The sequence below is a fragment of the Penaeus vannamei genome, chromosome 10 (genome assembly GCF_042767895.1).
Source record: "Penaeus vannamei isolate JL-2024 chromosome 10, ASM4276789v1, whole genome shotgun sequence".
NCBI classification, from domain to species: Eukaryota; Metazoa; Arthropoda; class Malacostraca; order Decapoda; family Penaeidae; genus Penaeus; species Penaeus vannamei.
Genome location: NC_091558.1, coordinates 11,169,162 through 11,184,161, shown reverse-complemented (window position 1 = coordinate 11,184,161; position 15,000 = coordinate 11,169,162). Strand labels below are relative to the sequence as shown.

The 15,000-nt window shown below is 32.8% G+C and overlaps 2 protein-coding genes across 2 annotated transcripts in view; one reads left to right on the top strand and one right to left on the bottom strand.

Annotated features, from left to right (window-relative positions):
- Positions 1 to 2,165, bottom strand: part of LOC138862849 (glutamate receptor 4-like) — a 27,519-nt gene extending 25,354 nt beyond the window's left edge. Inside the window, exon 1 of the mRNA XM_070126023.1 lies at positions 2,090 to 2,165. Within this exon, the coding sequence (XP_069982124.1) occupies positions 2,090 to 2,165 (76 nt within the window). The remainder of the gene's footprint in view (positions 1 to 2,089) is intronic.
- Positions 2,166 to 5,693: 3,528 nt separating this feature from the next.
- Positions 5,694 to 15,000, top strand: part of Noc2 (Nucleolar complex protein 2) — an 11,138-nt gene continuing 1,831 nt past the window's right edge. The window contains exons 1-12 of the mRNA XM_027353763.2: positions 5,694 to 5,801; positions 8,165 to 8,335; positions 8,773 to 8,857; positions 9,445 to 9,713; positions 9,829 to 9,941; positions 10,071 to 10,189; positions 12,652 to 12,806; positions 13,124 to 13,351; positions 13,487 to 13,675; positions 13,920 to 14,039; positions 14,228 to 14,359; positions 14,528 to 14,743. Of these exons, the coding sequence (XP_027209564.2) occupies positions 8,189 to 8,335; positions 8,773 to 8,857; positions 9,445 to 9,713; positions 9,829 to 9,941; positions 10,071 to 10,189; positions 12,652 to 12,806; positions 13,124 to 13,351; positions 13,487 to 13,675; positions 13,920 to 14,039; positions 14,228 to 14,359; positions 14,528 to 14,743 (1,773 nt within the window). The 5' untranslated portion in view covers positions 5,694 to 5,801; positions 8,165 to 8,188. The remainder of the gene's footprint in view (positions 5,802 to 8,164; positions 8,336 to 8,772; positions 8,858 to 9,444; positions 9,714 to 9,828; positions 9,942 to 10,070; positions 10,190 to 12,651; positions 12,807 to 13,123; positions 13,352 to 13,486; positions 13,676 to 13,919; positions 14,040 to 14,227; positions 14,360 to 14,527; positions 14,744 to 15,000) is intronic.

Here is a 15,000-nt window from a genome sequence, read left to right as displayed (position 1 = left end):
TTATACCAGTGTGTCTGAACCTAAATTAGAATTTTTAAAAATTATGAATTTTTATGTGTGTCTGAGCCTAATTTTAACTAAAAAAGTTATGAATTTTTACCAGTGTGACTGAGCCTAACTTAGAATAACTCAAAAAGTTATGAATTTTTACGTGTGTGTGAGCCTAACTTTAACTCAAAAAATGAATTTTTACGTGTGTCTGAGCCTAACAGAATAACTCAAAAAGTTATGAATTTTTACGTGTGTGTGAGCCTAACTTTAACTCAAAAAATGAATTTTTACGTGTGTCTGAGCCTAACAGAATAACTCAAAAAGTTATGAATTTTTACGTGTGTCTGAGCCTAACTTTAACTAAAAAAGTTATGAATTTTTACCAGCGTGTTTGAGCCTAACTTAGAATAACTCAAAAAGTTATGAATTTTTACGTGTGTCTGAGCCTATCTTTAACTCAAAAAGTTATGAATTTTTACCAGAGCTGCGTCTGAGCTTAACTTAGAATAGCTCAAAAATGAATTTATACCAGTGTGTTTGAACCTAAATTAGAATAACAAAAAGTTATGAATTTTTACGTGTGTCTGAGCCTAACTTAGATGCCATTAATGTTTTGGTGGCGATCCAGATCCAGGTTTAATTTTTTAATGATTCTGTCAGTTACTTCTATTGTCTGGTAATAGGAGTAAATATCATTATTAATATTACCTTTAATACCTTCGCCTAAGAGGTTATGATTACGAACGTCACCGAGCACTTGAGAAAGAGGTGTTATTAATGTAATTCTTCAAGAGTTAATATTTTATCGCATTAGTGACCTTATTGCCTTGGCGGAGGTATGCGCTCTCAGAATGCTTCTAGTAATTATTACTGTTATTGTTATTGTTACCATTATCATCGTTGTTATCATTGCTGTTGTTATTATTATTATCTCCGCCAAGTTTATGATTTTGGTAGCGCTGCTTAGTTTGTTGGTTGGTTGGTTAGCAGGTTAATGCAAAAAAATTATAAAGAGATTTTTATGATTTTTTGTACCATATGTGTATATTAGCCCAACTGTTTTTAAAGAATTCATGAGCATTGTGAAATAGGGACAACTTAAACTTTTTGGCGCTCAAGTAATTATCATTGTTATTATTATCATCATTATCATTATTATTATCTATATTATCATCATTATTATCATTATTATTAATGTAATTCTTCAAGTGTGAATATTTTCTGTTGTATGTTCCCCTATTGCCTTGGCGGAGGTATGCGCTCTCTCAGTGTTTCAAGTTACTAATGTTATTATCATCAATATCATTAATCTTATTATTGATATTATTATAATCATTATTATGATTACTATTATTGTTATTATCATTATTATTCTAATCAATATTATTATCATTAATATCATTATTATTATCATATCATTATTATCATCATTACTATTACTCTTATTGTTACTATTATTATTTTCATAATCATTATTATTATAATTATTATCATCATTACTATTATTATTGCTATGATTATCGTTGTCATTGATATTATCATTATTACTGTTAGTTTTACTATCATTTTTAATAGTATCATCATTATCATCTTTCTTATAATTCAGTCATTATTATTATCATTATTTCATTATTATCATCACTATAATCATTATTTTTATAGTCATCGTCATCATAACAGTAATAATGATAATTATTATCATCAGTAGGTTCTTTTAACAATCTCCACTTCTTTGATCCTTCATTTTCTTTAGCAATATCAAGGTTGGGTAAAATAAACAGATTTTCATGAATGGTCATGTATTTACAAATTTAAACAAAAAAAAACTACGTTTTCTATGGTGGTCACTCCCTTTATAAGAATTGTAGAAAACGGCCAATTGTCTTGTTTAGACCTGAGAGTGGGCGCTGTTACAACGACTCTGTTTCATTCGTGTAGCTCGTTCTCATGTTGCAAGATACAATAAAAACTGAAAGAGATATGCAAAATGAATACTATTTCAATATTTACAATACAAATATGATTGTATGAGTATACAAAAAAAAAATAAAAAAAATAAAAAAATAAAGTTCCTGCTAACGGAAGTTTCAGGACTCACGAGAATGCAGGTGAGCACCGTGCTCTACGGCAGGTGAGGGTGAAAAGGCACGCTTACTTAGCGTGATCCCTGACATAGCTTTGTTTTTGCCTCAGGGCGTTCATGTAAACAAAAGGGAGATGCTTACATATTTCTTTTAAAACTCAAATAACCTTTTTATTTTTAATTATAATAATTATGTATACACACAGGTTACATAAAATCAGTAAGAATGAATATTAGACCAATCCATGGACACTATTGTTATTACTAATATCATTAGTAGTATTATCATCATTATCATTCATCATCATTATCATTATCATCATCATTATCATTATTAATTTTGGTGTTGATCCGGATCCAAGATTTTTCAATATAACTCTTCAAGTGTGAATATTTTTTTAGGTCAGTAACCCTTTTGCATTGGCGAAGGTAATCGCTCTCTGAGTATGAGTGTTTCTTCTTAATATTTCTATTATAATCATTATCTTTATATTAGTATTATCATTATCATTACACTAGTATTATTATTATATTAGTATTATCATTATATTATTGTTATCATCATCATCAATATCATTACCATCTTTATTATTAACATCTATTTCATCTTTACTAGTAGCAACAGGACAGTAATTGGGAGCATACACTTATGCAAATGTCAATTATACATATCTATCAAAATATGTTACTATATAAATTATTTTAATCTTACGTGTAATCAAAATCATTGTATATTTCCACTACAAGAACTCAGAACCTGTCTTCTCTAAAATCATCGTAAATTCAGTCAGATCTCTATGCTCTTTGATGCATCCGCGATTCAATGGCCCTTCATTTGCATATTTACCTGTAATTAAGATTGCGTGTTTCACAACGTCATGTAAACAAATCTCTTTCAACATTTGTTTCGGTCGTTCATAAACATTATTGTTAGCATTATCATCATCATTACTATTGTTATTGCTATGATTATCGTTGTCGTTGGTATTATCATTATTACATTTAGTTTTAATATTATCATAATGATAATATAACATTCCAGGGTTCTTACCTCGATGAAGCCTTGTTTATAATGATAATAATGATAATAATAATAATAATAATAATAATAATAATAATAATAATAATAATAATAATAATAATAACAATAATAATAATATGATAATAACAATACTATTAATTGTTATTACTATCATTACTTCTACCATATGTTATTTCAGGTTAAAAAACACGAAAGAAAACTTCCTTTAAATTTCCAGTCTATCCATCCCATTGCAAGACTACATGCAACCTTGAACAGCAACATTTCAGGGATCTTACCTCAGCGAAGCCTCGTTCATTGCACGCGAAGCCTCCGAGCGTCTAATTAGGTTGGTAAACTATTGGATACTTCTATTTATCCCGCGCAAACCTCAGGGGATACGAGCGCTAATCTTACCATTATTAGTATTGTTATCATTGCTATTTCTTATCACTGTATCATTATTGTTATTGTTGTTGTTGTAATTACTTTTACTGTAATGATAATAATAATGATAATAATAATATGATAATACCAGTACTATTAATTGTTATTAATATCATTACTTCTACCATATGTTATTTCAGGTTAAAAAACACGAAAGAAAACTTCCTTTTAAATTTCCAGTCTATCCATCCTATTGCAAGACTACATGCAACCTTGAGCAGCAACATTTCAGGGATCTTACCTCAGCGAAGCCTCGTTCATTGCACGTGAAGCCTCCGAGCGTCTAATTAGGTTGGTAAACTATTCGATACTTCTATTTATCCCGCGCAAACCTCAGGGGATACGAGCGCAAATCTTACCATTATTAGTATTGTTATCATTGCTATTTCTTGTCATCTGTATCATTATTGTTATTGTTGTTGTTGTAATTACTTTTGCTGTAATAATAATAATAATGATAATAATAATATGATAATTCCAGTACTATTAATTGTTATTAATATCATTACTTCTACCATATGTTATTTCAGGTTAAAAAACACACGAAAGAAAACTTCCCTTAAATTTCCAGTCGATCCATCCCATTGCAAGACTACATGCAACCTTGAGCAGCAACATTTCAGTGATCTTACCTCAGCGAAGCCTCGTTCATTGCACGTGAAGCCTCCGAGCGTCTAATTAGGTTGGTAAACTATTCGATACTTCTATTTATCCCGCGCAAACCTTAGGGATACGAGCGCAAATCTAACCATTATTGGTATTGTTATCATTGCTATTTCTTATCATCTGTATCATTATCATTATTGTTGTTGTTGTAATTACTTTTACTGTAATGATAATAATAATGATAATAATAATATGATAATACCAATACTATTATTGTTGCTGTTATCGTTATCATTATCATTATTATTATTGTTGTTGTTGTTGTAATCACTTTTACTGTAATAATAATAATAATAATAATAATAATAATAATAATAATAATAATAATAATAATAATAATAATAATAATAATAATAATAATAATAATAATAATGATAATAATAATAATAATGATAATAATAATTGTTATTATCATTATTATTATTACTATCACTATTATTGTTGTTGCTATTGTTATTATTATCATTGTTATCATTATTGTTATTGCTATCGTTATAATAATAACAATGATAATAATAATAATAATAATAATAATAATAATAATAATAATAATAATAATAATAGTAAGGATAATAATAATAACAACAATAATAATAATAATAATAATAATAATAATAATAATAATAATAATAATAATAATAATAATAATAATAATAATAATAATAATAATGATAATGATAATAAAAATGATTATTATTATTATTACTATTATCATTATTATTATTGTTATTATTATTACTATTGATATTATTACTACTATTATCATTTTCATTATTGTAGTTGTTGTTATTATTATTATCATAATTAGTATTATCATCATCATTATCAGCATTATAATCATGATTATAATAACATGAACATTTGCACACAGGGGAGGGAGAGAAAGAGAGAGAGAGAGAGAGACAGACAGAGAGAGAGAGAGAGAGTGAGAGAGAGAGAGAGAGAGAGAGAGAGAGAGAGAGAGAGAGAGAGAGAGAGAGAGAGAGAGAGAGAGAGAGAGAGAGAGAGAGAGAGAGAGAGAGAGAGAGAGAGAGAGAGAGAGAGAGAGAGAGAGAGAGAGAGAGAGAGAGAGAGAGAGAGAGAGAGAGAGAGAGAGAGAGAGAAAGAGAGAGGGTGGATTTCATGGAATATGTCACACACGTCTTTCATATAACTATACTAATGTAAAGTCACAACATAGGGCTGCTCAAGGTATCTTATAGTCTCCTCGGAACTGGTTATGTATTTCATATCACTACACTGGTAATGTATATGCAATTTGATATCTAAATCATTAGGTATTTGCTTTTTTGGTTTGGAATATTCTTGACATCGCTCGCTCGATTTCGGAGTTTAACCGACCTAACGTTGGTAGCATTCACAGTCTACGTAATACAGTAATACCTGATCAAAATCGCATCGTTATTGATGAAAACTACAAATTTATATAACCGAAAGAAAATTAGTATTTTAATGAAGGTTTTTTACCCATATCATATCAATAAGAAAAAAAAATTATAAGATATGAATTATCAAATTGTTTACATCGTCTCCACTCTCCTCGCTTCAACACGTGGATGTAGTGTGGAGAGTGTAAATTGTCTATATTTACAAGTACGTTCACAGTTTTCTGTTGTATTTTGGTGTGGAGTGCATTCTATGGTGATATATTGCGTCTAAATTGTGTCTTTGTGATGTGATAAGGAATGGAGGCGGAAATATTAAATTGATGAGAATAGGTGTAGGTATGGTGTTGTCGGGATTATTATTACTAATATTACTATTCGTTTTGTTCTGTCAGTTCTTTGTGATATTATCTTACTTTGGGACAACTTCATTTTATAAAGATCTATGTACTATTGATTTTACTTTCAGGCACACAGTACAGGGGGCTGAATTAGAAAAAGTAACTATTATCGGTTGTGATTTTAGTCTGGTCATGTTCTGACTGTGTTCTTGCCTATTCTTCAGTGAATCTGGTATTTATGTACATAATTGCACTAAGACAGGAGAGATCTGATTGCTTTGCTGAAAAATCAGATTGGAGAGTTTGTACTGCGTGGTGGAGATCTTTGCTGCACAAGGCGAAAGGATTGTGCCGTGCAAAGGCGAATGCAAAGGCCAGCTGTGGACTAAAAAATCATATCATTTTCCCTGAAGCTGCGAAGTTCTCTGTTACATTTAAGTAAAGACAATAAGATGTATCACGACAATTATGACTTGTTTGAAATGCAACAGTGTTTAGACTTTACATAATACAAAGTGAAAAGTTAGGTCCAGATAGTTTATATCAGAAATTTGTGGAAGTTAACCAGTTAGATCCTGTTGCATCACGGAAATCACAATTCCGAAAATACGGGCAATTTGCTATGAAAGTAGCCAATATCCCGGTTCTGCGGCATGTAGGCCAGGTGCACACGAACACTCATGAGCGGTGACAAGACTCTGTGCCTCCCTTTTGCAAAGTTGTTTTGCGTAAACTTTTCAAGTTTCTTGTCATTTACCAATGTCCGTATTTTTTTTTTTTTTTTTTTTTCCTTTATCTAGATGGTAATAGATTATTTTCCTTGCACTGACTCCATATCATATCTCTGTAGTAAATAACTATGTACAAGAAAAAAAATATATGTAAAAAATTTTTGTTTGCCATATATCTTATTTTTTTTAATTTTCAATTTTCTGTAAAACAACCTTCGCCACTGGCCACAGCAGCCTGGAACATGACGCCAAGCACGGAAATGGCACACCCCTGGAGCCGGTGCTTTCAATCATGGTTTACGCACTTTACATTGCACATTCGTTTATCTATGGGAATAATGTAAAAGCCCCCTTCTAAATGCCAAATGAGTCTAATCACACTCCAAAAGGTTTGTGCGCTTATGGTGGGTCTTTTCCATCACACAGGCCATCGCTCATGACAGCAAGTTGGCGTCACCTGTCCTGCAGCCATTTTGTCTAATGGTGTCATGTTCTTGTCACCCAGCCCTAGACCCAGATTTTTCTGTAACACCACATGGATTATCGGGGTTAATATATGTACCTGCACACTGATATCTTCCAGATGCACATTTTTAAGAGAGATATTTGTCATCTGTTGTGCAGTTTGTAAACTTTCCAATCTGGTTATATACTAAGATATATGAAGTAATCAATTGGTGCAGGCCAAGAATAATATCTGAAATAAAGGAAATAGGCTGCAACAAATGCTGTGCAGAGACTAAATTCATGGGTGGGTCTAGGTAGGGAAATATGATGTTCAGATGGGAATCCAATGGCAAAGCCCTAGGGTTATGAAGGTTTTCAATTTATACAAGAGTTTTTTGTTGATGCAGAATTGATCCTGAGCTTGTAGTAATAGGGACTTTCTCCTCATTTTGTTTTGCATAGGGAAATAGGTCTATGTGAAAGAAGCTATCAAAATCTATAGTATATGGTGGAAGTTTGTTGGCTGCAGCTGGGTGCTAATATATGATCAAATTTTCTGGATAGTTACTGACATTATACTCTTTTTTATGCTTATGCAGATAGGCTTTTGATTTCTTTAATGAATCATAGCTGATATTGCCTTGATATCCTTAGCAATGTGAAAATTCATTTTGATTAAGAGAAGTAGTATATAAGTTTTTGAATTATTATCTTTTTTATTTTTGCTTCCACTGTGAAATAGATAAATTACATTTATATAATGATTTTATAAAAGAAGAGGAAGTTTGCCTGACCTTTAAATGTACCAAGGTCTTAAGTGACTTTTTTAAAAAGTCATACTAAAGTAACATCATTGCTGGAGATCAAGATACACTTGCAAAAGCTAGGAAAAGTAGAGATAGGTGCCAAATGCAATACAGAATGCATGTGAAAATGATGAAATTGTAACTTTAAGTACAGGACATAGTCTGCTAGCAGATTTATACAGGTAATTTTCATAGATGTCTTTCTTTACCATTAGATGTGCTTACATTTTATTTTCTTCAACACAGAATCTGTTCTGAAACATTACAAAGATGAAGCTCAAGAAAAACACTGGGATGGCCAAAAACACCGGGATGGCCAAAAAACCCGCACAGGCCACAGGAAAAAACACCAAGAAGAGAAAAGCACTCGCTGATATGAGCGTCGATGACATGTTCTCCATGATTCATGATGATCAGGTGAGAGGAATTGATTTCTTTTTTTATATAGCATTTTGATTATGTGCATGTAGGTAGCTACCCTATGTGGGCGCCAATAACGTTGTTCATGTTTTCCCAGTAATGTATATAGTTAGTGATGGTAGAACTCATAACCAGATAAATGAAGTTAGAATCATGAGGAATCCTCTTAATAAATCACTAGATATAAGCTATTATTATTGTTGTTATTATTTATCACTGTTATTGTTATTATTATTGTTGTTGTTATTATTATTATTGTTACTGTTATTATTATTATTGCTACTATTATTATATTATTGTTATTTTTATATTATTACTGTTGTTATTGTCATTATTATTATTATTATTGTTGTTATTGTTATTGATATTGATATTGATATATATTTATTTCCTTCAAAATAAGTATGCAAATTACAACGAAATTTCCTTCCCAGAGTGATGATGAGACCAGCCCTGCCGTTCAAAAGGGAGGAAAGAAAGCAAAAATGAATAAGAAGATGAAGAAAGAGACTGTACCAGGTAGGCATTTGTTCCAACATTTTGTGCAGTTTAAATACGTGAGAGTAAGCTTTTTCTGTGATTTTTGTAGTTGATGTAAGGAAAATTTATCTATCTATCTATCTATCTATCTGTCTATCTATCTATCTATCTATCTATCTATCTATCTATCTATCTGTCTATCTGTCTGTTTATCTGTTTATCTCTCAATCTGTCTGTCTGTCTGTCTATCTATCTATCTATCTATCTATCTATCTATCTATCTATCTATCTATCTATCTATCTATCTATCTATCTATCTATCTATCTATCTATCTATCTATCTATCTATCTATCTATCTATCTATCTATCTATCTATCTATCTATCTATCTATCTATCTATCTATCTATCTATCTATCTATCTATCTATCTATCTATCTATCTATCTATCTATCTATCTATCTATCTATCTATCTATCTATCTATCTATCTATCTATCTATCTATCTATCTATCTATCTATCTATCTATCTATCTATCTATCTATCTATCTATCTATCTATATTTGCAAGACCTTGGTGATCCATATAGACTTGGAAGTAAAGAAATGACTCCTATACCCTTGCAGAAGAAAAGCAAAAAGTGGATGACATAGATGAAATGGAAGAAGACTTGGAAGATGAGGAAGACGAGGAGATGGCACAGTCAACGAAGATGAGCCAGAAAGAATATCTCAATAAGCTGAAAAAGAGTGACCCTGAGTTTTTCAAGACCATGATGCAGTCATCTGAGGTCATGGATATGCAGAGTTCAGGAGATGAAGAGGAAGACAGTGATGATGATGATGAGGAGGAGGAAGAAGAGGAGGAAAAGGAAGAAGAAAAGGCTTTGGAATCGGTGAGTCAGGAGGGATGATTTTGCCTCTTTTGTGTGAAACAATAATTTTTGATAGATAATGTTAGCATTAGTGTTCATTTGTTGTGTGTTCTAAAGAAATTTTGAATAATTTCAGGGTGAGGAGAGTGATGCATCTGATGCTGAAGACGAGAGCCTTCGCAAGCGAGGCACAAATGTAGTTACTGGATCAATGATTGCGGAATGGGAGAAAGGATTGCAAGGAGATGAGTATGTATTGCTGGTGTTTCATATTCTAGTGTGTTGCAATTAGTTTCCACTTTATCAAAGAAAATGTGAACTACTGTTCTTTTCTCCACCAATAAGCAAAAAAAAAGTTCATAAAGATTTTCGTTTCAGGCCTCTAAACACTTTTTTGGAAGTAAGTCAGGCATTCCTCGGAGCCATTCAGAGCTTGGGGTCCAAATCTGAGGAAGAAAAAGAAGCTGCAAGCAAATACGAGGTGACTGGACCTCAGAGTAAGTTTGATTTTGAATTTGTAAAGTTATGTTTGAATTGTTGCTGTATAGGTTCAAGGATTCCATGATTTTTTGGGTTTGAAATTTGTTATATTGGTTGTTTAGATGGCCAGAGTTAAGAAGTAGCATTAATTACTCTTAGAGTTTAAAACTGTCCTCTACATGTAAATCTACACAGGAGTAGGTCAGAAAAGTTCTGGATATCAAATTATTATTATTTTTTATTTTTTTATTATTATTTTTTTAATGAAACTTTTACATTTCTTTTTGAAGGATTCCATTAAAGACTCTACACTGGAAGTCTCTTGAACTCTAATTTACTCTGCTACAGCAGACATTAATTATGTTGGATTTGCACCTGTTCCTGGGCCATTCCAATTGCAGCATCTCCTGCAGTTTTGGAGGACATGCAGTTGTAAACCAGTGGGCTGTAAAACTGAGGTTGTAGGCCTTTTTCGAAGCATTTCTAAAACCCGTAACTCTTTTGGTGCATGATTGCCCTTACACTCACATTATTGGAACCTGTTGAAACATCTCAGTTTGTATCAGTTTACATGCCTCTACCTTGGTACAATGAGATACACTTCAGTTAGCCAATCAGAGTGTGATATATACAGATATTTTTCATGTGTCAGATAGGGATTTGTTTTTTCATTAATTACAAATTGTCTTTTAAGTTTATTAATATAAAATTCTGTTATAAAGTTGCATAAGATGTTTGTGTCGTTTTAGCAGTATATCAAATACATGTTCACTTGATATGGGTAAAATTTGAAGTCAATCATGAAGGTTGCTTTAACAACATGTTGAGAATTTCCAGTGTAGCCGAGTCATATGACATAGCTAGGATGAATGTCTTTCAAACCTTTCTGTACCTCTATTATATAACCTTACGGGCTCAATATTAATTTTAAAAAGGCTGTTTGTCTCAAGTTGTTGATGTAATGCAATCAATAAGACAAGTAAATGCCTGTGATCATTGGAATTATTTAGTTGTCTGAGTCAGACATGGAGCTCACTTTTGGTGGATAGAATAAGATCCAGAACCTCATGCAACTTTGACATCTCATATGAAGAACAATGTATGCAACAAGAAAAAATGTTTTGACTGAATCTGAAAAATATATATGGAAGTTTCCATAACCCTGTGAAACAAAGAGTGGTGTGTATAAACAGTATAAGTTACAGTGTAGTCAGGTACATTTTCCATTTTATTTGAAGTTTCCACAAAGTTTTACTTGTAATTTAAAACCATACTAGCAACGTAAGTACTTTAATGTTTTTCTATAGACTTTATGTGAAATTAAGAAAAATTAATTTCCCTTTTCTTAAACTTTTGTCTTAGTACAAACTTCAGTGATGTTGTGTTTTGTAGCGACCATGATACAACATCAAACAATGTATCAAACTGGTAGTGGTTTCTGGATACTACAAAAAAAGGCCTCATGGCTATGCGTGGCACATCATCTCCTTTCATACACTCATAGACTCCCACTCATCAGGTTGCCTTATAAATCCTCTTTCATTATGTGTAACAGTGCAGTAACTTTAAGCCCCTCCATTGAACCTACCCAGCTGTTCATAGGCCCAATCCACTCTGCTATGTTTCTGTTCCTAGTGCTCAGGATCTAACAGGTATTTCAGTGACCCTTCATCTCCCAGTGTTTACAAGTTTCCCAGATCGTGGAAACTAATTCTGGAGTCCTTTTCCATTAGCTTCTGCAAAGTAGCAATGTATTCTGGAATGACAGTTGTTCTTATGCCCTTCGTGCAGTTCATCTTCAGAACTTCTACAACTCCTCTTGAATGCACCACACCAGTTGCAGTTGTATAGGAAAATCATTGGGTCTCCAACAAATAGTTTAGTTGTACAAGGGACTACTGATGATCTACATCACACAGAAAGTCAAAGAAAATTGTTCTTGGAAATCCTGCATGGTGGGCTCTCTCCCTACTAAACCAGGTGCCAGACCTTGCTATGTATAAGTTTTATCTTTCTGAATGTGTTAGTGACTGAGCTGTGTGAAGTGCATGAATGATCATCTTTCATTATGATTATACATGTACACTTGTCATATCCAGAAATTTTCTGACCCATCCTCACACACTGAAAAGCCAACAACAGATTATTGCACCAAAGACAGATCCTAGATGATGCTTCCAGTGCTACATGGCTAAAATATAGTTTAAAAATAATTATCAGTAGATAGAATTGCAAGTACTTGTTTAGTGGTGCTCTCGGCATTGCTATTGTTTTTTTTTTTTTGACCAATTGAAAATGCTGGAGTTTAAATGTACTGGATGTACTTCTTGTTGACTCAACGGGACGAAAAATTGCAATTTTTAATGTGAAATTATTTCCATCAAGATATAGTATTAGTATTTATCTCTCATTTTCAAAAGTTTTACTGTTTTATCAAACCAAATGTCTGAGGAATAAATTTGTTTTACCTGTTTTCCAGTTTTCAATGCTGTTGTGCGTCTTTGCTTGCGAAATGTACCCTCCGCCTTCTACAGAATTCTGAGGATGAAGAACCCTACAGATGACCCTTTAAAATGCAAAAGATGGGACAAAATGAAGAACTTCTTTAAATCCTATCTTGGTAATCTAGTTCGGGTAAGCACCACTTTCTTCTGTGATAATATCAGTCTGTTAAGAGTAATTGTCCTCTTGGGAAAATTTCTGCTTTTTCAATACCCACTCAGCAAAATCCCATTTTCTTGAAATCCTTGGTGTTGTAAGAAATACATATACTATTGTTTTCCTCTGCTTTGAACTTTTGTGCCAAATATAGGAGTCATTTTGTGTTTGAACAAAAGTTAAAAGCTACTCTAGTGTTTTAGAGGTTCTATGATGCGCTTGAAAATCAGATACATTATTAAGAAGGTCAGAATTTAGTACTGAATGCAGGATTTGGAATATTTTGCTTTCAGTTGATTGGTGCAGTGGCTGATGCAAGTATCGCTGAGGTCCTTCTGAGTCGTGGTGTGATGCCCCTTCTCAGTTACTATGCTGGGCACAGAAATGTGGCAAAGAAGCTCCTGAGGAAGCTGGTCTCCCTCTGGGCTACTAGTGAGAAGAAAGTGCGAGTTCTGGCCTTCTTAGGCATATTTAGGCTGACTCGCTTGCTCCCTGAATCATTCATGGATGGAGTCTTAAGGGTAAGGAAGAGATTTTTTATATGCCTTACCTTGTAAAAGATAGGAAAGGTTTTATACTAAACAATATTTTGTGAAACTTGAAATATTTATGTATAGAAGTCAGTAGTTCAGAGACTAATGGTTCCTTCTTTCCAGCGTATGTATATTTCATTTGTACAAAACTCAAAGTTTACGTCAAGGAATACAAGGGGCCTCATTGACTTCATGCGCATGTCATTGGTGGAACTGTATGCTTTGGATCATTCGATAGCATATAAACATGCCTTCGTGTACATTCGTCAGATGGCAATTCACCTCAGAAATGCTATTACAACCAAAACTAAGGTATGACATTATATCTTATTTTCTTCTTCCTTTTCCTCCTCAACTTCTTCATCAATATCTTTATATTATATTATTGTTATCATTATTACTATTCTCTTCCTCCACCTCCTCTATTTTTCTTGATTTTTTCCTCATTTCCTTCTCTCTTGTCCACTTCTTCCATGAAAAAGATGTATATGCTTTATCACTATTCAAATCATGAAGGAAGAATATTTGTAATACCTTGTATTTTTTCCCCATCCAGGAGCGTGTTCAGATGGTGTACAACTGGCAGTATATCCACTGCCTAAATTTCTGGGGTGAATTGCTGTCTAAGACTCATCCTAGCACAATTCTGCAGCCACTTATTTACCCTCTCATACAGGTATGAAGGAGTTTGAGTTCATTCATGTCATATTGAGGATGGTTCAGATATAGTGCAATGAAATTATGCACTTTGTGTGTTTTCTTCGTTAATTTCATTGTATTGGTTATTTTAACGATGACCAGGAATAAATGACTTATTATTAAGCATTTAGACTGTATGATATGATTATTATTTTTCTTTTCCAGATTGCGATTGGTACTGTAAAGTTACGTCCAACGCCAGCATTCTATCCCCTTCACTTCCATGTTTGTAATATGTTGACAAACCTTTCTCGACACACAGAGACGTTCATACCTGTTATGCCCCTTCTGTTAGATGTAAGGAATCTTTATCATGTATTAAGGCTGTATATAGATTGCTTGTATTTGTTGGTATGTATCCAAGGATTGTGAATAATGAAACAAATTTTCAATGCTTTGTTTTTAGGATGAATTGGTTGCATATTATCACTGTATGTATATATGCTTTTCCCTCGTCACCCACAGATTCTATCCCAAGCCCCTCTGGACAAGAAGCACAAGAAGGCATCCATCAGGCCTTTTGACTGGATGTGCATGCTACGCCTCTCCAATCAGGAGATGGAGGAATCTGCCTTCAAGGATGGTATCGTCTCGCAGGTCTATGATACAATGGTCAAGTACCTGACTCTTGAAAGCCACTCCATTGCCTTTCCCGAACTAGTCTTCCCAGCTACTCTACAGGTTGGTTTTGTGTCTGTGAATCAACTCTAGTCTTTTTAACTATTATTGCTGTTGTGTGGTGTGCATTTATTACTTTGTTTTATTTTGCAATCTTGAAAAGAGGAGTAAAATATATGGGAAAAATATCTCCTTTATATTTTTGCAGTTGATGAAAAAGGAAATGTGTATATATAAAGTAAATCTTATTAGTGATGCTGTTCAATAATGCAGTAGTATTGATTTTAGTGAAGGTTGCAATTTTAATGTTATTTGTTTTA